The 23,555-nt window shown below is 39.9% G+C and overlaps 1 protein-coding gene across 20 annotated transcripts in view; it reads right to left on the bottom strand.

Moving 5' to 3' along the window:
* Positions 1 to 1,460: 1,460 nt before the first annotated feature.
* The window catches only part of mical3a (microtubule associated monooxygenase, calponin and LIM domain containing 3a), a 119,802-nt gene continuing 97,707 nt past the window's right edge, over positions 1,461 to 23,555 (bottom strand). For 14 of the 20 annotated variants that reach the window (XM_036584951.1, XM_036584971.1, XM_036584950.1 and 11 more), the window contains 14 exons: positions 22,745 to 22,822; positions 22,528 to 22,638; positions 22,297 to 22,376; positions 20,269 to 22,144; positions 20,030 to 20,124; positions 19,715 to 19,936; positions 17,917 to 17,967; positions 17,098 to 17,205; positions 16,884 to 16,977; positions 12,258 to 12,308; positions 7,605 to 7,670; positions 4,560 to 4,659; positions 4,266 to 4,339; positions 1,461 to 3,544 (listed from right to left, as the gene is read on the bottom strand). In XM_036584951.1, coding sequence (XP_036440844.1) covers positions 3,360 to 3,544; positions 4,266 to 4,339; positions 4,560 to 4,659; positions 7,605 to 7,670; positions 12,258 to 12,308; positions 16,884 to 16,977; positions 17,098 to 17,205; positions 17,917 to 17,967; positions 19,715 to 19,936; positions 20,030 to 20,124; positions 20,269 to 22,144; positions 22,297 to 22,376; positions 22,528 to 22,638; positions 22,745 to 22,822 — 3,191 coding nt within the window. In that variant the 3' untranslated portion in view covers positions 1,461 to 3,359. The remainder of the gene's footprint in view (positions 3,545 to 4,265; positions 4,340 to 4,559; positions 4,660 to 7,604; positions 7,671 to 12,257; positions 12,309 to 16,883; positions 16,978 to 17,097; positions 17,206 to 17,916; positions 17,968 to 19,714; positions 19,937 to 20,029; positions 20,125 to 20,268; positions 22,145 to 22,296; positions 22,377 to 22,527; positions 22,639 to 22,744; positions 22,823 to 23,555) is intronic. The other 6 variants (XM_036584956.1, XM_036584954.1, XM_036584962.1 and 3 more) reach the window with 6 other exon arrangements.

Below are 23,555 nucleotides of genomic sequence, written 5' to 3'. Positions count from 1 at the left end.
CCATGGGCAATGAATTGTGAAAAATTAGCCAGCTATAATTCTTTGTCCTATTAGCTAATTACTTTTTATAGTTGCATGCGTGTTTATTAATGAGTACAAATCCAGCACTAAGAATAAGCTCATGCTAATGCCACAGTAGGTTAGCTGTCACAGTCAAAGGTAATTCTCCCATAACATTACCTTACACTGTACTATCTGGCTAGCTTCATTATTATTAGACTCGTGCAACCAGTAGTGAGGGAAGTTCCCTCTATGGCCTCGTTCAGGGCTCACCAGTCTTATCCATGAGACGTGTGAAATTTTGTTCTTAACGTTAACAATGCACGGAAAAAAAAGAGATGCATTGAATTGACTTGAAGTGTCCAGTTTTATATCCAGATCTCTGTGTTGTAAAAGTCAAACTAAAATCAAAACAAACTATACAAAAGTTTGAACACCTCCAATCAACATATGTTTTGTTAATTTTCTACATGAAAGTAAGTTTCATCTTCTACAGGGAACAAAGCTAAATATGGTATTTTTCTGCTAATTCTAGTGCATGATTTCTATGTATTTGTTGAGCTTAAAATAAAAAAAACAACGCATATATTGTTATATTAAATTTAACCCATATATAACTTTTGCACAGGCCACATGTGACCCCTCCTCCATGTTAAATTGCTCAATAAAATGTGCGTTAAGAAGTGTTTTCTCTGCAGAGGATTTGTTCACTTATTTTCACTTAGAAAATCAACAAAACATAACTTGACCAGGGGCACCAAAACGTTCACCTCCGACTATACCTTTTTACTTTTTAAGTTAATGTGCCTATCCGTATTAAGCATGATTCATCAATTCCATACATTCATCATTTTTTTCTTTATCATAAATTCTTTTTTGTTTTCTCACAATCTTCAATGAAATGTTTGGCTTTTGCTTACCACTTTTGAAAAGTGTAGTGAAGTGATTTTTGGCTGAGACCATGCACCAGCTGAAGGAGAAAATTATTAACCAGTGATATCATGATTCAGCTTCTGATCCCATCGCACACAAGCCTGTAAGTCCATTGCAAAGCCATTTGAAAAACTGCAGACATGGCCGTGACTGGGCGAGATACTGCAGCCCCGGAGTTTGTAATGAGACTTTCCTTGATACAGCGTTTGATTTTGGAAATATGGCATAGTACACAAAGACAATGTGTAACGATTTCTGATTCACGCTGACTTGAACAAATGATAAAACATCTGAAATTAAAGTGCTGTAGCGATTAACTAAATTTCTACTTTTTTTAATAAGTCAGGAACTGTAGCACAAATGGTACACAAGAATTCAGCCTATTCCAGCACTTTCCAAAATTTCCAATGTGCATTTTTCATGTTCTGTCAGTCTCTGGTAATTCAAATTTGGGGCTAGGTTTTGGTTCTCAAGAATCTAACCAGAAATACTGAATCAAACAAACAATGTAAAAATCTTGCTAAAAATGAGGAACAAAAGCTCTTTTTTATTACCATTTCAACTTACATCCAACATCCTATATGCACATTAGCTACAGGAAGCATTTACAAGAGTTGACAACATACAAGTTTAAAAATTAGATTCCATTTTCTTTACATATAATACATGTTTTTTCCCAACACGTGTTAATAAATACCAATAAACTTAAACTCTGTAAAACAATTTACACAGTTTAAACAACTAGCCTTGAACTTGTGTAACTTTTCATTCACAGTCATGTTTACTTACAGAAATGTGTCCACCTATACAGCTCAAATGGTGCCAAAGCTGAAATGTACAGTTTGACAAAAGGCATACAAGTTGATTTGCGAAGTACATGAATATTTGCTGTTCTGTGACTAGCACAACTAACAAGAGCGTCTGCTGTATGTTAGTGATGTTTGAACACTTGTATTTAATACAAATGTATTTTTTATAAAAACAAATAAATAAAAAATAAGCCATGGAGGTGAGTAAAACCTTGTAGATCTGAAAATGGCTTGTAACATGTGAAAAAGGCATATTATTCCAAAGCCAGTGCAAGCGGTCCTCAGGCGTTTATCATCTCTGTCCCTGGTTGCTGATATTAGTATGAGAATGGGCAGCAGATTTACTTAATATTTCATCCTCTTACTTGTCAGAAACAAATGATGCAAATGATGTAACAGAGGTTTGTGATCCACTGATATGTCACATGTTGTGGATGCTAGAAATAATTAGAAAATGTTGATTCACAAATATCAGCAGTCTTACTGAATATTCTCTTTACATTAATATTTGTTCTTCCTTCCTACACTGTATTAATTAAGAATATCTGCATGATATTGCACTATTCCTGTAAACTGTAGTGTAACTACAAGAAAGTCATGTCTGATTAGTGATTGTAAACCGTTAAATAAGAAAAAGTAAGATCACTTGAGACCAAAGGGACAGCACTACAAGCTGCAACTGAGATGCTCCACTAAGAGTGTGTCAACACCTTTAATATGAGCTAAAGGCCATGTACTATATACAACAGAGGATATGTGACTTTGCTCTGAGACAACAGCATCTTGTCCTGATATGAGGTGGCTGATGGAAAAATCAAACAGAACTTTTCCCCATTCATTGTAGATATGTACCTGGACATTCTCTGCATTATTTGAACACAAAGAAATCCACTGCATGCTTTTTCTGTAAAACAAGTATAATAAATACATTATTTAACAGTTTCGACCATTCTAATCGATCACTGTAGCTGAATTGCTGCAGAATAATGTAATTGTCATAAGATGCTTATATTGCCTTGTTGATCACTTCTCCACATTGAACTGTGGAGTTTTGATTAGAAGCAAAGGCAGCTCTACTGTAGGGTGTTGCTACTTTCAGTCAGTAGTCAAAAGGCAGGTCGGGAAATGAAGTCCAAGTACCTCTCTGCTCTTCCAAAATACTCTTATGTAACAGGTGCTGAATGGGACCTTCTGAAATAAGCTGCATTGACTACTTTGTGTTCGGTCTGAAAAGTCTCTAAAACGTCCACATCATCCCCGTTGATTCCCTTTTCCTCAAAACCAAAAACAGCTTCGAAAAAAACCTTAAAAACAAATACAATCTTCAAAGTGAATTTTCTCTTCCAACAAGTATGGTAAAATATCTTGCAGAGAGACAAGGCCTTGGCTGTATTCCCAGTTGAGCGGAGCGAGTGACAGGTAGAGTGGCCAGCTCTGAGCCAAGCCAGGAGGACACGTAAACATTGTCGACTTGCTCATGAGAAGATGTGTTAACGTTACCCACTTGCCAAATGAACCGGCGCAAGAGAGACAGGCAGGTTTGACTAAGTCTTTACATTCCCTGCGGTGACTCCAAAGAGGATGCTCTGAAGAGGATGCGGGGTGGGCTGGCTACTGCTAAGCCCAGTTGAGGCTGAAACCCTTAGAGAGCATGACTGCCTCCAGGTCTTTGTCTTCCTCCTTTTCCCTGAGTCTCTGCTCCTCCAGGAGAGCCACCAGAGAGTCCCTCTGCTCCACCACCTCTAACATTTCATTCAGAATCTGCTTCTCCTCTGCCAGCTCTGCCTCTGTCTTCAGATGATCTGCAGGGAGAGACAATCAGAAGAAGAGTGAGATACAGAAAGACAAACAGTGCAACATGACATGAAAAAGGACATCAAGGACCCACTCCGAAAGATCATTATCAGTGCTAATCAGGGTTTATTTTAATGGAATGGTATCAGCTATATTAAGCTTGATCCAATTCTAATCCTTTGGAGGAGCTATTTTACCCTACTTCACTGTTTAGCATAGTCAGAGATGTTAAACTGCAGCAGAGACACATTTTCAGTAGTTAATAAGTGGTTTAAATATCTGCTGTATCTGCTATTTTAAAATGGAAAATATTACCACCTTCCACTTGCAAGATATATGCATGGTTAAACTAGTAAAATCTGAAACAGGCTATTACATATGTAGTAACAGTTGCTCAAGCTAATAAAACAAGTATTTTGTGCATGTTATAACACCAAAGTAATGTATTCAAATAACCAAAAATTAAATCTAAAGCAGATTTAACTGCAACATTTTAAAGTAACTGTCAGCCTAGCATATCTTACTTGAATTGTATTGGTTTTCCAACTTGTAAGGCTGTGTTACCTGCAAAAATGCTAATATCTGCAAATACTCAACATCTCTGGTTGAGATCAGGGCCAAAAATTTAGGGCATCTCTAAAAGATATCTCTAACACACGAGTTGAAACTTAGCTTGGCATTTTTTTTAGACTGACACACTTATGCAGAAGGATAAAAGGGGAAAAGTACCATCGACTGCCATGCGTTCTCTGAGTTCCTGCTGCAGTCGACTCTGCCTGTCCTCCAGCTCCAGCTCACGAGCACTGAGAAGAAGGAAGAACAAATGACTTAATACTTGATTCAATACTTCATTTCTCTCTGACACTACGAATATACTATGTCTAATCCATTCTAACGTAAATTCATATATCCATCAATTTATATCAAATCTGTTAGAACTCATGAACCATGCATAAGGATCCCTTGTCCAGTAACAAGATAAGCTCAAAGGCTTGCAGTGGAATTGGCTGATGATATACTTACAATATCATAAGCTCTGACTCATAGCGCACCAAGGCATTCTTCTCCTGGACCAGTTTAAACCATTCTTGCATCAGCTTCGGATCGTCCTTTTTACCCATTCCTGAAAAAGGCAAAGCATGAAAGAGTGAGGAGCTGTGTGGGAACTTAGCTTCTGACACAGAGATCTGACACGGACACCCACACAGCCAATGCAATGACAGCCAAGCCGGGATGTCTTGTCAGGGGATGTAGGGTTGGAGGGCTAGGGGAGGGGGGACTGGAGCAAGACCACTGACCCTGGGTCAAGTCTGCTGTTTAAATCACAGAAGATGGCGTGGAGATAGTTCTGATTTTGAAAGCACTTGAGCAACGTCATATCAGATGGAACTTCTAGGGCAATCTGTTCTTTTCAAGGCGGAGGATATAAAGCTTAAACTCTCATTACTCTTATGCAGGAACCGGGGATGCTGTCCATTTTATACTCTATTTCAAGTGTCTGTGTTATAAACACATGATGCACCCAGAGAAAAAAGATTAAATGAAAGTTAACTAGATGGATGTAATTTTCATTTTACTTTTTTCTCTGCCCAGGACTTTACAGTCTCAGCTTACAATGTATAATGTGATTTTTAACCCAAAAGCCTATTAGCAAAAAACAAGTCCTTTAAATGCTATTGTGGGTTAAGGCTTCTGTTCAACATTACTGATCCTATATTATACCAATGTGCATGTACTGTGCATGGGTAAAAAGAACATTGTGGCATGCAGCATCGAAATCCATGGCCAATGCAGACAGTCACTGGCTGCACTATTGGGCAACTGTACAAGTCAGTCCATGCTAGTACAGTCCTAACAGCCGGTGACATAGCCCCTTTTCCATCCCTTTCAGACACAGACTCTCTCTCATACACGCGCACACAGAAGACACACACATGCATACAGGTCTGTGGAGCCAAGCGGTGTCAATGAGCCATCACGAGGCAAACCTGGACGCAGCATGACATACTTAGCTGACGGAGCGGAGGCTCTTGCAACACAAAAGGGAAAAACACAGTACACACATAAATCGAATGGCTTTGCTCGCTGGCGCTGTCTTTGGCTGTTTTAACACAGAGAGGCAAAGCAAAGTTCCTCAGACACAGGAACAATGTGAGACAGAGAGAGAGAGAGAGAGACAGACAGAGAAAAAGAGAGAGACAATGATTGACAGGTTTTTGGAGGCTCAACTTATCCAACGGACACGCACTGCCAGAGGCCTCCACCACACTCATCCCCATGCTCCCCCAAAGAAGAGACACAGAGAGGAAACCCAGAGAGAAAACCACAGTTAGCACAGTCTCAGAGCAGCCACACCAACACACAGGCTGGCTTGATTAACAGAACACACACACACACTCACAATACAGCTATTCTTTAGTTAAAAAGTCTCAAATGAGGAATCTTTGTGCTTGTATATGTAGGCCTTAGGGATGCAAATTCTGGCAAATTTCGCTGATCAATAGTTAACTGGCAGGCCTAAAATCAAGGACGTGACGCAACCCATCAAAATAACAATTATAAAACGGATAGGTCTTGTACTGAAATCTGATTGGCTAAGCCACATTTGAAGCCATTGTAAAATACTTGACGTGCACACTGAGAATAACAACTGAATTCTGTATTACTGTACAGGTGGAACCAGGTATCAGAGTGTATATGAAGAAAACTGCCTGAAACTACATTTAACATATTCTATGAACCAGGTTCTGTTTAAACTGAGGAGCTGACAACTATACGTTCATGACTGTATGAACAAAACTAACAAGTTGACAAAGTGACTGGAATATACAATGATGTACTACTAGAAGTTCTATGTTCTGAAGTTACGTTTACCCATTACTAGACCAATTTAATTAATAATTAACAAACATAACTGCCATGACCAGGTCTAGCTTTGGCTCAATGTACCTCAATAGCTCTCGAAAGCTATCACTGTCTACCACATCCTTCTCTATAATTTTACACACCCATGTGTGATTTCTTCACACTGCTGTGCATCACGCTTTCCCTTGGGGAACATGAACATAATTGTCTGTCTTATCTCTTTCTTGTTTTCGATATGGTACGTTGTTGTAGTTCTGCTATCGTCAACTCAAAAATGGACCCGAACACCACTATTTTTAGCTGTGTGCTTCAGTTTTTAGTAGGCCTATCTGGCAAAACCAGCTGCCTATTATGCCCTCACTTATACAATTGAAAAACGTTTTTTCACCCTGAATTATAAACCCACTAATTCAAATGGGAACTACTGTTTATTGGAAATAACATAAAATTAACGTTTATTGAACTGAAATCACCGGTTGAGCAATTGATTATTTGTTGGTCAGCAGTTAATTGGTTTATCATTTACATCCCTAGTAGGCCTATATGTCTAAAAATGACCTCCCTGATGTAAACAAGCTGTAAAACTTTACAGAGGGGTACTTCACAAAGTAGTTAGCTAAACAACTTAAGTCCAAATTTAGTTATTATTAGTTATAACTGAATGCAATAGGAGAAAAAGTGACTTAAGTTATGCAGCTAACTAAGAAATCCTGCTTTGTGAAACACTCCTCCCAAAGTTTCCCTTTCTCACTAACAAATATATGTTTAAATATTGTACAAAATCATCCATGTGTTATGGGCTGCACACGCACCAACACACAGTTAAAAGAGGCTACAATGGACAGTTACAACAAACAGCCGTTCAGAACAGGCTTTAGGGGGATGACACACCACATGGACCATTTTTGTTTAGTTCTACGGCAAACAGCAAACCATGCTGTTGGTTAAATTCACACATTAATCAGAGCAGTTTCCTAGTAAACCCGGAGCCGGTCGTATGTGTTATAAAGGTGATGAAACTAGGGATGCTGCTCTTTTTAAATGAAATACTCTGAAAGAGATTTTTTACGAAATGGGGGGGGCTTGTAAGATGAAGGGGAGGAGCAATGCTCCAAGGGTTCGGAGCAGGTAGTCAGAGGCCGCAGGCCAGGTTGTCACGGTAACAGGGTTGGCCAGCGTCAGGCGAGACGGGGTTTACGTTACCTTCTGGGGTACAGCATGGGCAGAAGGACAGGGGTCTCCAGCGAGGGGTCCCGACATAGGGCTCAACTTCCACAATACAGGGAACAAGAGAAAGAAAGGATGGAAGAGTGGTGGAGGTGATAAAAGGAGGGAGGTGAAGGGAGGGGAAGGTAGGGAGAAGGAAAAAAACAGGGTCAGTGTAAAAGAGAGGGGAGGGAGAGATGAGGGAGAGAGAACAGTGAGGAGAAAAATCAAAAAAGCAAGAGACCTAGGGGGAAGAAACTCAGCAGCAGTGTAGTGGTGTGCGTGTGGGTGAAAGAGAGAGAGAGCGAGAAAGAGGAAAAAAAAGATGGAGACTGAGAGAAAGCGTGAGAGAGAGAGGGGGGAATGAGCAAGAGTGAAATACTGAAAGAAATACTAGAAAAGAATTTAGCAGTAAATAATACAGCCCTGCTTCGAATTTTCTACTGTGCTGGTGAAACATTTAAAAAAGTGAGACTGACTCGAGACTATGAGTTTATGTCTATAAATGCCCTGTCCCAAAGATCAAAGAACTTTGGATGTGCTCTATACTAATATGCTCAACATGTTCTCCGAAGTAAGTTACCCAGACAGGTAAGTTGTGGACACGTGAGACTAAAATGAACACGAAAGGAATGGGTGTGTAATCACCATTCCAACTTTGAGGATGCTTCTGTTCTATATGAAAGCATCCAGTCTTACGAGACTTTGCTCTGGCTACTTTGAAGTGTAAAGCAGGATTCGACACACCACGCAAGTCAAAAGAAATCAAGAATGACGAAAAAAGAAAATGAAATCTAAAGTTCAACGCGATGACTGAAACATGAGTGCAGCGGTAGGTGTGGTGGAGGTGGTCTGCAAGAGGCAAACAAAGGAATCAAAGCCAAGAGAATGTGGCCTCATGGACTAACACTGGGATGACTTGCATAAGCAAATGTGGAATGTCGGAACAAGGGACTATCAGAGAGGTGACAGCGGCTGAGTGTGTGGTATGCTAAATCTGAGATGCTGCAGTTAGCTCCAAAGAGGCCAAGGCACTGTCAGCCAATATTGTATCTTATCAGTGAGGTAGTTAAACTTTGTGTCATGTCAGGATATACAATGTGCTATGTCAGGGTATGCAATCTCTCGCTTATGTCACGCTTAACTTGAATTACATACCTGTATCGATTACAACTGAAAATTGCTATTGAGAGCTGCATGGCCCTTTGGAGATGGAGTGGTCAGTGCTCTATCCATCTTTGGATCTCACTGTTATTACAATCAACAAGCACTTATTCTAATTCAGATATGTTAGGGGTGGCCTGTACTAGTCCTGGAGGGCTTTAGTCCAGCACAGATTGGGGTTTTCCTTGTTCAAATAAACCTGATTCAAATTTTCACACTCAAATCCTAGGGCATCATAGGCATACCTTTACCAGTAATGTTCAGGCTTTGCACCATTCAATCTTGCAGCCCTTAAATGCTGTTTTACAAAGATACACACATTCACTGCCTCAGTACTGGCTAAATACTTGTCACCTAAAATGGTTAGTTCATTAAACATCAAATAGTAAGTTAACAGAACAATAATCGGTCTTTCATTGTGTTATGTAAACCAGAGATGCATCTAAATTTCCACCACCAAAAGTTTTTGGCCAACAATGGTCAAAATGGGCACTTGTGGTTTTCAGCTGACTGGAAAAAAGGAAAACATTAAACTGACCTGCAATGATGTGTCAACATTGAAGATTTCACAAATAATTTTAATGGTAATAAAAATTAGAAAAATGTTTCTTTGCTCTCCTGGGCTGGTCAGTGATTTGTGATCACTTGATCAAGAGGCCAAAAATGGCCAAAGACTTGTACATTACAGGTTTGATACACCATTTAAAAACATAACATCCTGCTCATTATGCAGAGTACAGCAAAACAACAGAAACAGAAACAGAAAGAGGCATGGCAATGCCATCTGTAGCCACAATTTCTAAAATGAAGGACAAAGTGCAAAGTATAACTAGGAAATAATGAAATTCACTGCCTTAGATGACCAACCACTCCCTGTAGTCAAGGACATTGGAGTTTGCGGCACATACCGTAAAGGTTTATTTTATGTAGACTCTTTACTGTCAGCTTTTTTTTTTGGTTACAGTTTTTAACCCGGTGTGTCCCGCATTCCAGTTTTGGCCAAAAACATTTATTTCAGTGTATCACTAAGGTAAATGCATCTGATGCTCAATCAACTTAAAATTTAAAGTGAGCTATGTTACTCACTGTGTTAAAGTTCAAACAAAACAGTCAAAAAAAGTTTTTTTTTAGTAAAAATTTAACTGTTCATTTTAGATTTTCTTCCTGCTGTGATTTCACTGTGCTAATGTTTCAAATAACTCTCCTCAAACGGATAATTACATAAAGATGTCATCCTCTTTCCTGGTAAACCAAGCCATGCTGGACTCCAGGCCCTACAGGACCAGCACTGGATATGCAGATAACCCACTTTCATATAACCAGGCCAAACTCAACTATATTGATACCAGAATTCAGAAAAGACATGACCAAAATCTATAACCATCCATAGACAGGTCTCTCCAAAGATCAATATTTTGGACTGTGATGGACTGACATTGCATAGTACACAATGATCAGTACGTGATATGCCAGTGAATATTATTGATTATGGCCTACAGAGACGTTAACTATGCTTCTTACTTTCAACTTTTTAGAGCTGTGTTTTTGAGAAACCCACTTATTCTCAAAAACAGCCCACTGATTGTAAAAAAAAACTGAACCTAACTTAAGAATGCCAGCCACTCGCATGCATCCAAACAAGAGAAGTACATAACTAACTTAAGATCTATTCCCCTCCGGGCAGCTTCACGTCTCCAACTAACAAAAGCCTAGAGATTTAGTATAACTGCCTGTCTTATAAAGGGTATGTTGTGTTTGAACTACTACATACTGCCTGCAGTTTATACCTACCTGTTGGTGGATTAAGTTTGTTACAGACAATGATTACACAGTGAGAGTAACACACATGATAAACATTCTTCACACATGCAGATGCCAATAACTTCGCTTCTAAATCACCAGTTGCAAAAGAAGTTGCATCACATGCTACAGGCTTCAAAAAATTTTATATGTGATTTCACTGCAATGAAAAAGTCAATACTTGGAAAACGAAAACAAGCCGTTATTGCCCTGTGCACACAAGAGATGGTTTCATTTCTTTTTTTCCCCCATTTTTTGATTTGGTTTTGGTTGAAATAGAACTCCACGCTATCTCCTGGCAATGTGGATGTCTAAAGCATAGCTTACCAGCAAAATAACACAACAACAGTCTACAACACACCACAGGACAACACGTTCAATCACTGAAGCACTATTCAGAGGGTCCATGTGGATTTGGGCGGGGCACAGAGAAGAAGAGGAGGAGTCTGGGTGGAGTAATATGGAAAAGAGCTCTGAACTCTGGCCTTCATATACACACACGCACACACACGCACACACTCTCGTGTGCATACACAAAATCACGCATGGCCCTGGGCAACTGAGCAGGTATGGGAGGAGAGATAGTGAGGGGAGAGAGCTCAATGCTAGGCTAAAGCAGACAGCCAGCTGCACTACAAAGGCCAGGGAGAAGTGCAAAAGCTGTTTAGTAGTTTAATCTACAAAGTAATTAAAAGTAAGCTTAAAAAAACAAGCACCCAAATTGCAGTTATAAGCTGTATAATTAAAAAAGTTGGGCCTAGTTTAGCTGCCCCCAAGCAATCAAAAAAGCAATTTAAGGGCAGTTGCAACTAATCAACACTTCTTGAAGTCAATTGCAATTAATCACATCAATGTCTTTATTGTTTTTAGTAGTTCAATAACATTATCTTACTCATGTGAATGCATGGTTCACATGAACCTGAACATAAAAATTAAGCGAGTGGGTAACACTGCTGCCCTCCTCGTAGCAGACTAGGGTTCAACTCCCTCTTTGGTCATAAACATCATGCTATACCGATAACAGTCCATGGGAAAGACTCCTAACACTACATTCGCCTACGTGAATGATTAAAATTGTAAGTCACTCTGCGTAAGAGCATCTGCCAAATTATAAACGTCTATATCATATTTAGTCAAAAGTTCCAACTCCTCTGTGATTGCAGCCTTTTGTTCTTGTTCATACAGCTCATGTATTGTTGCTACGATGGGGCTCTCGAGGGGAACTGTAGCTTTCCACTTTGCTTTTGTTAGTTTGCTGCTTGTTGATTTAACCATAGGAAGCACTGACCAGCGTAGTCTGCCAAAAGTATTGCTTTAAAAGGCATTTTCTGCATTGTATTTGAAACAAAGGGCTACAATTGTGGACAATATCACAGCAGCGCTAAAAATGTTACGTTTATAAATACATTAACTTTCACAGCCCTACATGTTTATCAGCTGACATCTTTGTTACAGGCACTGAAATATGCATATAAAATATAAAATAACTACCTTTTTAGAAAGCTCTGCAAATTCCTAACATGCTTCTCTGTGTGAAATGCGCTGTGGTGTAGAGAAGCCATAATGGGCTAGGGGGAGGGTTGGAGCGGGACAGAGTAATGGGGACGAGCTTCAGTAAGTACAGTGGGGAAAACAGAGGTGTGTTAGCTGTTGGTTAGTTTGAAGCGACAGGTTTGAAATACATACCGCCCAGATGCAAGTCCAGGATCTCACTGTAATTAGACTCTCCCCAATAGTCTACAATAAGGATATATTAGAGATATGTTACTGCACACACACAGGCACGGCTAGTGGCAACACTCTGCAAGTACATCATGCATGTGCTTGAACACAAACACACCCACACACCTCTTACACTGTCAAGTGCGCAGAATACAGAATACACTTACTCAAAACAACGTTATATAATAACACGTGGTTAAATACAGACATTGTATGTACACAGCATGTCTTTGGAATGATATAATGGGCACATAGATTTGCTGCTGTGTGCTGCTGTGCCCTGCCACAGGCTCTGGAGTGGGAATGAGTTCAAAATCAACTAGTTCAGTGTCCATCCATTCAAACTGACCACTAAAAATGTGACAAAAGAAATCTCCCAACAAGAAGCAACAAGTTAAGAACATTTTTTTCCGTCTCCTATATTACTTTTTAAAGATAAGGTTTGGTTATAAAAGCAGTGATATACAATGTTAAAAGTCCCTGTATTTGATGAGTGTTTGCCTGCTATGTTGCAAACATAATTTACAGTGTATGAGAAATGGAAATATAAAATATTTCAGGAACACTTTATTGAAGAGTAGCATTTGTAATGCTACGTGATACTGACATAAGCCTTTGACAACTGACACAGTTTTTAAAGGATTGTTGCAACAAGTGTCAGTTATGTCTGTGATGCTTTTGTCAGTTTTGATGTCATTTCACCGCAGAAAGTGCAACAACCATTGATGTTTGTTGGAAGAAGCCCTTATAAAGGTTTATGCACATTTATGTCAGCTGTCATGAAGCTACATGTAAGTTTCATGTAGCCTTATTAAAGCTGCCTTTCAGTAAAGTGTTGTCAAAATGTCTATGCTGGTCACTGTAATAAAAATCCAGAATATTGCATTCTGTGAACCGTAAGTCAATTGACTTTCCCACATCCAGTGAGAGGGCACACAAATCTATGTTAGACACACAATCAGTTTCACGGCCATGCAGCTAAAACACACACGAGGAGAAACCAGGAGAGATGATGTTTGAAATGTGGTTACAGATGACGACTTTAAACACCTACTACCATTATCGGCATTGGATACCTGAGCGCCTCTTACGCTGTTTTGGACTAACACTAGAACCTTTATATAACCCTTAAAGAGAGTGAAGGATAGAGAGGTTAAGAAGCATCTTGAGAGATTCAATTTTAAAAAGGAAAAAAAAAACACTACTTTCAGTGATGGGATGGACAGGGGAGGGACAAAAGTGGGAGCAAAATGATCATAAAGACCAATCCAGGTGATACTGTTCGCTAACATCTAATGCTACCCTGATCATCACAGATAGCTGAAAATCTTGCTTGCTGAACATCTACAGCTTCATTTTACCTTTACTATCTTTTGCAACACATAAATACGCGGCTTTTGAAATAGGCCTCACAAAACCACAAAGGCTAAACACTTCCTTACAGTCTGACCACTTAATGAACTTCATAAACAAGGGGTCTCAAACTACTGGCCCAGAGGCCACATCCAGCTTGTGAGACCGCTTCCTATGGCCCGTCATGTTTACAATTTATCCTAAAATCTGGCCTTCAAAACTTTTTTATTTTTATTTATTTTTTTTTCTGCAAATAAATATTTACATCTGCTTCACCCACCAGACTATATGCCTGGTTACCCAACATATCAGCTTAGGCTGACAATGTTAAAAGGGGGAAAAAAAGCGCAGCCTACAAGAAAAATTCTTCAAACGAAAACCTCACACAGCACGAACACTGCACATTGAGCGAGCATGGTTGTAATTTAGCAACAGCTAACTTAGCTATTATTCTAATTCAGTTGGTTAAACCTTCCTCAGAATTGTGAAATTAATTATCAAACTAATCCACTGAGAATACAGATTTAACCACTTGTTTTGCAACATTGTCAATAACTTTACTTGCATTTGCTCTGTTTTCATACCAATACTACTACAACTACTTATAATAAAAAAAAAATTACTCTTGCTATTATATGATAGTCAATTATAATGGTAGTAGTAGATGCAGTATTTATGATTTTTTCTAATAAATATAAACTAAGATGACCATAAATCAGTGTGTATGTTATGTAGTTAATTCATACTTATTATAATCGATTTTCTAAATATTTAATTTCTAACATAATGTTGACGGAACGCAAAGGGCGGAACTTGGAAGTGCGTAAGTGCAGCGCCCGGACAGTCTGTGGCGGCACATAACAAAAACACAACTGGATGAGCGAGAAATCCGACCATCTCCCTCTGCACTAAAAGCCAGGTCAGGTCAGGAGTCACAACCCAAATGTTAAGAAGAGACATTTTGACCTTTCAACAAAAATCAAACTACCTTGGGAGCCACAACATTTAATGTCCAGTATGTCTCAGTATGTGTTAATGTCCTAGTAGACTAAACAATATAAACGAAAACGCGGACTTACTCTACTCTGCTTTAAGCTTTAGCTATAGCCGCTTTTCTTCCATCTCCGCCAGAAAACCTTTCCTTAAAGATTTGAATAGTTTCTTGTAAAATGTCTCTCAGCTTTTGGCTGTTTTACAAGGCTGAAGTCGCTTTTCATTCTCCAGCTTCTTGCTGAACTTTCCCGTTCCACCTTAAATTCTGCCTTAATGCGGCACCATTTAAGGTGGAACAGGAAAATTAGAAAGAGATGCGACTTCATCTTCGCAACTTTTTAGTGTTGACAGTCTCTCGTTGCAGATTTAACGTATCAGGAAATCAACTGCGCTGCTTATAAATGCGAATAAGTCCATTCATCTCCAAATGTTCGTCTGTCTTTCTCTTTTCCTTTTTCGTTCGCAACTAGCTCGGCGAAACCTCGTTGCTAGGTGACCTGCAGTCTGCACGCCAATTCTCAGTCGTTGAGAAACAGGGCTTCCGCACTATGTTGCCTTTTTTTAGGATAAAATTCATACTTATTTTATATTAGGGGTTGGAATCTCTAGGCACCTCACGATTCGATTCGATTACGATTCAGAGGGCTGCGATGCGATTATAAAACGATTATCGATGCATCTCGATGCATCTTTTTTTTCTCTATACATTTTTATTTCTATTTTCTTACTGTCTGAGGACTTGGTACTTTTAAAACAAAGTATTTGTAATGATCCATAATGCATTTATGTCCAATATCTCTTATTAATAAATCAAATGGAAGTGATGTGGCAAGTGAACTGGAAGGCTCTCATTCAGTGCTCTTGTTTGGAGACGCTGCTGCCACTCATCTGCGATAAAATGCGCTGTTACGGTGAAATAAGATCCAGTGGTGATGGAGGACCACGCAGCACATTATAGCCGTCCTACCTGTTTTCTTTAGTGATTTTATACCTTCGGTATAAAGCTGAGAGACATTTTACAAGAAACTATTCAAATTTTTAAGGATAGGTTTTCTGGCGGAGATGGAAGAAAAGCGGCTATAGCTAAAGCTTAAAGCAGAGTAGAGTAAGTCCGCGTTTTCGTTTATATTGTTTAGTCTACTAGGACATTAACACACACTGAGACATACTGGACATTAAATGTTGTGGCTCCCAAGGTGGTTTGATTTTTGTTGAAAGGTCAAAATGTCTCTTCTTAACATCCTGACCTGACCTGGCTTTTAATGCAGAGGGAGACGGTCGGATTTCTCGCTCATCCAGTTGTGTTTTTGTTATGTGCCGCCACAGACTGTCCGGGCGCTGCACTTCCGCACTTCCAAGTTCCGCCTTTTGCGTTCCGTCAACATTACGTTATAAATTAAATATTTAGAAAATCTATTTTTGACGTTGAATGAATTGATTCAGAATCGTTCACGTCCACATCGCGATGCATCTAAGAATCGATTTTTTCCCCACACCCCTAATATATATATATATATATATATATATATATATATATATATATATATATATATATATATAAAAATAAAAGACCATTATTTAAGTTTGAGACCCCCGTCATATACCAAGGTTGGAGAAGACAGCTAAATCTAACTTTGCATCAAAGTATGTTCTTGATAGTCCCTTGTAATGTGCTTCTCAAACATGAGTTGTATATGAGGAACATATAAAGTATGAGTCAAGCTGCAATGAGACTTAAAAGCAGCAACTTCTCACTTCAACACAAAGGTTCACTTCCACACTGTCTACTGCATCTGCATGGGATGAGGAGCTCAGCAGATGCTCTGAGCTCAGCAGATGAACAAGTCTAGTTACTGTTTTGAAACAGATCACACAGGTTTAATATTTTTTACCTAGTGATCTGTTTAATGATTAGTGCCCTATCCCTGAGCTATGTGAAGCTTAATACAAACACCAAAAGCATAAAACATTTTAGCAAAACTATTTATAAGCAAAGCAACTGAACACCAACCAATGACATGTGCAAAAGGAGAAAGCAATGTGCTTTCATTTCTTCTCATTCTTTTATCTGCACTGACGTTTGTAGCTGAAGTTCAAAACTACTTTGAACATATCACACAGCTGAACTGCCAGTTGTGTCGGTAAGAATTCCTCTCCAGCTAGAACGATCAGAGACATGATTAAACTCTCCCTAGCATGTACAGAGAGGGTAAAAGTGATGAAAGAATGAAAGTTATGAAGTACCTGCTTCCCCTCGCAGTGCTTTCTCCACAGCCACTCCTCTCTCTTCCAGCTGCCTCTGTTTCTCCTCCACCTGCTCCAGCTGTCTCTGAATGATCTGAGGGGAAGAAACAATCCCATAATGAAGGCTCTCGCTTGTTCAGAATTGTGGAGAATGCCTAATTTCCCATTTATTTTCCTGCTGTCTACATCTGTAGATTCATCAGCACAGTCTCACTTGAGCCCTGTGGAGTCTCTTCAGCTCCTCCTGCTTGGCCTGTCGACGGGCTGCCTTCTGGACCCTCCGTGTCAGCTTGGCATTTAACTCTTCTTCGGTGTACGTCTTCTGCAAAAAGAAAACAAAACATGAGTCCCAAAATAGAAACAACCTGGACCTTGAGGAAGTTTAAACAGAGTAGGATGAAAAGACGGGTTGATTCTGTATTTTTACAGAGCTAATCTATGACTGTTCATTTTCTACACAAATACAGCAACATCTGAACCAAACAGCTACAACAGCACCACAATATATTCAACTACAGGAATATAACCAGCCTTTTTTAGTTTTTATGCATTTGTATATACCTGACCATATACATGGTATCACAAGGAGATCTTTATTTAAAAGAAATGTTGTGCTGTGCAAAAACACCATACAGGCCAAACGTGCCCTAAATCCTTTCTTTGCACAGCAAGTTTTGCAAATAAAGACGAACAGACAGAAAGAAAACAAAAGGCAAGTCTGAAGAGAGGTGATGTTTGTGGAATCCGTATGGATTCAGCAACTGCTAAGGACCCAAAAAGCAAATATGAACCAGTGAAGTACAGCGCAGAATAAGATCAGCTGGAAAGCCGTTTGAGAAAAATGTCATGTGACCACAGAGGCAGATAAATCCTCCAGCAGAAAGGGGGTACTGCAGCCTAGCTGAGTCATGCTTATGAAAGAAACCATTAGTAGTACAGTAATGGAGGAACACATGGACCACAGTAGACAAAGGTTAGGAGGTAGACTGAAGCATGCTCAGAACGGGTGGACCAATGGGAATAAACACACTACCTTTGTGGCATATGATCTCTTGAACGCCAATGCGTGAGGAACATAAACAGACTTCGTGGGGGAAAAATAAAAAGATAAAACACGAACAATGAAATAAACACAAAACAAATGGTGTGATTGAATGGGTTAATGTACAGTTAAATCAAATCAATCTACGACAACACAAAAAATAAAAAAATGAATAAAACAGAACCAAACATTTACTCATGCTAGTTTCCCCTGAGTCAACTACACTAAAGCCTGACCAATACATTAGTTGGTCAAAGATAAAACCAATAAATTAGCACCTTTTATAATAAACTGCACCCAAACCTTTAGCATGAGAATAACATGTTATAACTCTAAAACTTTATTAGAAAGAAAACTACAGAAAATAAGAACAATCAGAGGTGAACAAAATCAACAGCACTTTGGGTACCTCTGCCTCCAAGACTTTTTACTTTAAGTTTCTGTTGTTTAATTGAGATTTAGAATTGTGATAATTCAGACCTGAAAATCATGCAGTCAGAAAAGCCCTGGTTAACTAAAACTATTCAAAAAAATTCAAATTTAAAACAAATATGAAATTATAATCAGCCAGTATTATTGGTTATCAGAATTTTTTGGCATCTAAAATCTGTATCCATCAATTTTCATATTGTTCAATCCCTATAATGTACAAAATTCAGAGCGTTTTTCTTGCACCATTATTGTTTTGTCTTTTCTTTTCATACTGCCTTCATGACCAAGTGAGAACTGGCTGTTTCTGAATTTCAAGTACAAAAAAACATCCATTTAAACTCATAATTTCCACACGGAGAAGTCTAAGCTTGTTTTAAGCTTATGTTGATGTTTGTATATATGTTATTTGTACATGATACTGCTAAATACAGCGTGATACAGGAATCACTGCATACGTTTTTAATAACAAACTCTGTGCCTTCTTGTCCAATTCTTCATTATATTAACAGTTGCCATAGCCTACATTCACTTTTAAAATAAATGAAGTACTAACTAGCAACTCTCTAGCTCCAGTGTAAACACTTTTTACAAGTTTTTTACACCAATATCAGCAAAACGAGCACTAGATTGCTTTGAGTGGCTGTATTTTTATGGGGACTCAGAATCTGAATTCAAAGTCCGAGTTCCCAGTTGTTGTGAACGCAGTATAACACACCCATGTCCAATATAAACAGGCTCAGTATTGTAATAAGCTGAAGAGGGTGTGTGTGAGAAGCCACCCACATATACCCAAAACCAGTAAAGTACATCCTAAGAAGACTGAGGAAAAGGAAGTCACTCAACTACACACCTGCTACAACACAATTCACCACTGCAGAAACTCTACTAACCTAAGATTTTCTAATGAACTATCAATACCACAAACTTTCCATAGAGAGCCTAGCACTGACTGACTTGCAGCATCAGATCTAAAGGGCCAGATGAGCAGTGTTCAGTGCATAACATGTATTTCCTAAATGTGTGGATGCTATCACCGGTATGTTAACACAGCAATAGCAGGGCTGGACATTTTTGCTTTTCTGCGGTACCTTTTCAGTATTTGGAAATGCATTAATGCATCTGGCCCTAGTCCTACTTTCTGATTTCTACACAAACACATACACACTGAAGATCCTGAATTTCTATTATGAATGCAACTCAAAATGGCAGAGTATACGATCAGTGTAAATGTAAATGAAGAGAAATGTAGATCCTGAATAACAGTCTCAAAAGGAGCTGATGACCTATATTTTGTTGCATTCAATTACATTAGAAATTCATTAGCTTCAAATACTTTTACTGCATAATATGGAAATACCTCCTCCTCTCCTTTATCGTGTTCCATGTCCATCATTTTCTCCATCAAGTTAATTCTTTCCATTTCATTCATTCTTCTTTTGTTCCTTCTCACCTTTGATTTTTCCTTGCTCCTCCCCTTCCCCCTCTCTCTATGCCTCACCCTTTCCTTATCTTTTTCCTTCTCCTCCTTCATAATATCTTTTTTCAAATCTGACACTAGATCGAACAAGTCCATATGTCGCTATGGAAGGCAAAACATGAAATTAATGTAAGAGACCACCATAAAAAACAGTATTTTCAACAAACCATTTCCATAAATAATAGATAAACTTACGTCTGCCTTGGACTTCTGAGAAGACCTCTCTAGAACATCATCACAGGAAAGATCAGAGTCCTCAGAAAAGCTGAGGTTTCTTCTCAAACGCAAATCTAACAAATATCAAAGAGATATTGAAACAGAATTTAAGACCATTTAAAAGGCCACAGATTAGATGGTGTTTGATGTAAAGCAAAGTAGAAACAAACTGCTATATCTGCTATACCACTTGCTATGTCAATGACATTCCTACACACCTGAAGATCTGGCCATAGGTGATGCTTTCTTCACTCCGGAGTCTGCAGTTGTAGAGCTAGACGGCGTGCTGGGACAAGATTTGTCATCTTTTTTCTTTTTGTCTTTCTTGTACCCAGAGAACACAGCCTTCCATAAGGACTTGTGTTTGGGAGGCGTTTCTTCAGTACCGGAGAGCCTGCTTTCATTCTTGGCCTTCTTCTCTTTCTTGTTCTTGCGTGGAGAGAAAAGTGAGCTGCGCTTCTTACTCTTGGCCCCTGTGGAGCTTTCAGAAGAGGTGACGGAGCTCTCCAAACTCTTGTTTAATGGTGAGGTGAAAATACGGTCAGGAAGTGTCTCTGCTTGCTTCTTAGACTCCAAGGCCTTCACAGCAGATGTCTTAGGGGAACTCGAACGTTTCTTGTTTTTAACAGCTACCTCAGGAACGTTCCAGGCCACTTTAGCCACAGCACCCTTAGATGACTCAGCCTCTTTCATCTTATTGAGCTGCTTGGCCATGGCATCTTTGAGAGCTTGGCTCTTCACAGATTTCTCCCTCTCTCTCATCCGCTCTTCTGCAATCTCTTTGGCTTCTGGAGAAAAGTGCTGAGGTCCCTTCACTGCTCTGGACACTGGAACACCAGGAATGTTGGGTTTTCCATTTTCCATAGCCAAAGCGAGGTGCAGGGGTGGTTTATCCCTGTTCACCTTGCTGGTAGGTGGAGTGTAAAACCTATCCTGTGCACTTGTGTCAGGGGTGCGATCGTCATAGTTGTCTTCCACATCGTCAGCAAACGGGATCTCCTCCACACACTCCACAAAGGACTTCCTGACTTCTTCTCGCCGTGGTTTATTGGGGTCCTTGGTCCTCATTACCACAGGTGGGTTTGTTCTGGGGGCAGGGATTGGAGCAGTTGCAGGTTTAGCTTGGGGAGGGCTGGTGGGAGTCTTAACTTTAGAAGGAGCTTTCTCCACTTTAGGTTCCTCAACAGTTTCACAAAGGTTGTCCCAAGTAACCAGAGGCTTCTTGTTAAGCGTTGCTGGTTCCTCATTTGGTGGAGGAGGAGGGGGGCTTGAGGGAGGCGTAAGCATGGTGGAGTCGGAGTTGTTATAACTGTCGCTTGCTGCTGTCTGGCTAGTCATGGTGCTACCGTTCAAGCCAAGGCCAGAGCTGCTGCTCAGCTCCCTTCTATCTGAGTCGTTGCTTTTGGGTTCCACAGGAGAGATTACCTGACCCTCCAAAGTGATGTTGAGCCTTCGGATGACCGAGCGGCCCATGAAGATGGGCTTCACCTCCTCAGAGAGATCCTCTGGGGTGTGGGATTTGGACGATGTAGGCTCAGGAGTAGGGGCTTTGACGATGCTCTTTTCTACTACACTTCTGCTCCTGTCCAGTGGGGTGAGCCCCAAGCTCCTCCTAATCTCAGCGCTCTTCAGCCAGAACTCTTCAATAATATCCGTCTTCTTGACCGGTGTCTCCTCTATTGAGTCCTGTGCTTTTAGAGGTTCAGTCGTTCTCTTCTCCACCGAAGTGGGTTTGGCCAAAGGCGTGGAGGTTACAGCAGGGACTGGCTGAGTCCTCACAGGAGAGTCCATGGACAGGGGCGAGGAAGGCTCCTGGCATGGTAGTGGTTGAGCACAAATCGGGGACAAGGGGTTGCCTGAAGGTGAGCAGGCACATGGCTCAAGCTGGACGGGGGACTTTGGGCTGATTGTTTCGGGTAGGGGCACTGGTTGGGAGCGAATGGGGGATGCCACAGCAACAGGGGTATTAGGGCTTTTAACCTCTGGAGCCGATGAAGGTGGCATGTGTGGTTGGACATCATCAGGCAGAAAGGGTTCAGGGAAAAAACGTGTGCCTGGAGATTTTATCAGCACCGGGGAAGGTTTCTCTATGATCTGGAAGTGTAAAAGGCATTAAAGTTTATTTTAATAAATCAAAAGTGGCAGCCAAACACCTTGATACCCCAGGCAACCCGGAAAATAATAAAGCTAAATGATCTGTAACAAACAAACAAAAATAATTTAAAACAAACATAAACACACACTACCTCCTCAGATGGCGTAGGTTTTTGTATTGGAGAAAGAATTACATCCACAATGATTTCCCTTGGACCAGCAGAGACATGCTCTGTGGGAATAAAGGAAGCAGACACAATCAGGTTTACCCTTCAAAGTACATGGGAAATCATTTTTCTTACATATTAATACCGGAGTAGCATTAAAGAAACAAAACAAGCTTGCCACAGCATGCCAATCCTGACAAATACATCAGAGCTTACCCTTTTTGGGAACATGTTCGATGCTCTCTGGCTTGCCAGCGTGCACCGGGAGAGGCTCTGCATCAACACTATGTGATCGAGCCTCAGCCTCTGCATCTGAAGGGATGTCGTCTGCGGCACAGAAAGCATTACATGCAGACACTCCATTTATTAAGATCACACCATCCATAGCCATGTCCGGCAAAGTAAACTGCGATCAGACGGCAAATTAACATACCTTCGTCCAGCTCAGTGCCAGGCTCGATGTCTGGACTCTCCGCCTCAGCATCCGGGTCATCCTCCTCTTCACAGGGCTCTGAGTTCACAGGAAGAAAGCAAAGTCAGCACAGTATATAAAACAAGAGCAGAAGGATCCTAAATCACTGTCTGGCTGAGACCACATATGGCAAGCACCTTAAAGCGATAGTTCAGGCAGAAATTAAAGTTGCACAATATTTCTTTTACCTTAGATGTAGCTAATCAGCCAAAGCATGTTTGTTTCTTCAGTTTTGCACTGAAGCTACAAGGCTAAAAACTTGCCTATGTGGTTTCTGTCACTGCATGGCACACTGTTATCAATAAAAATGGACGTATTAATAAAAATTAAGGCTTCAAGATGTCTGCTACTACTGTTTTCAGCTACACAATGTATTTTTGTGCTTTTTATTTTAAGAGATGACAGTAAGTCATAAACCACATACCCAAGTCTTTTTTGTGATCACTTAGCAACTAATGATGAGTTGTAGATTGCTGACTGGAGGGTATGAGCTGCCATTACTTGTTAGCTACACAGCTCCAGTGCATAATTAAAAAAGTGAAATATGGATACATCTTTGATTTTCTGCTAAACTATCTTTTTAATGTAGCCTCTAAGAGCTAATGTGGTATTACTGTTAGGCACAGAAAACATTTACTTACAAATACGCAAAAAGTGATAAAGCCTGAAATGTCAATCATGCAAAAACAGTAGTTTCCATGTAACATTTAACGAAGTATGAATATACTATTAGCATATAAGAACAGGACAAACATAAATGCACGTTAAGTGT

Source organism: Colossoma macropomum, unplaced genomic scaffold (assembly GCF_904425465.1).
Source record: "Colossoma macropomum unplaced genomic scaffold, Colossoma_macropomum, whole genome shotgun sequence".
NCBI classification, from domain to species: domain Eukaryota; kingdom Metazoa; phylum Chordata; class Actinopteri; order Characiformes; family Serrasalmidae; genus Colossoma; species Colossoma macropomum.
Note: the sequence above shows the minus strand (reverse complement) of the source record. Positions and strands in the feature narration are given on the sequence as shown.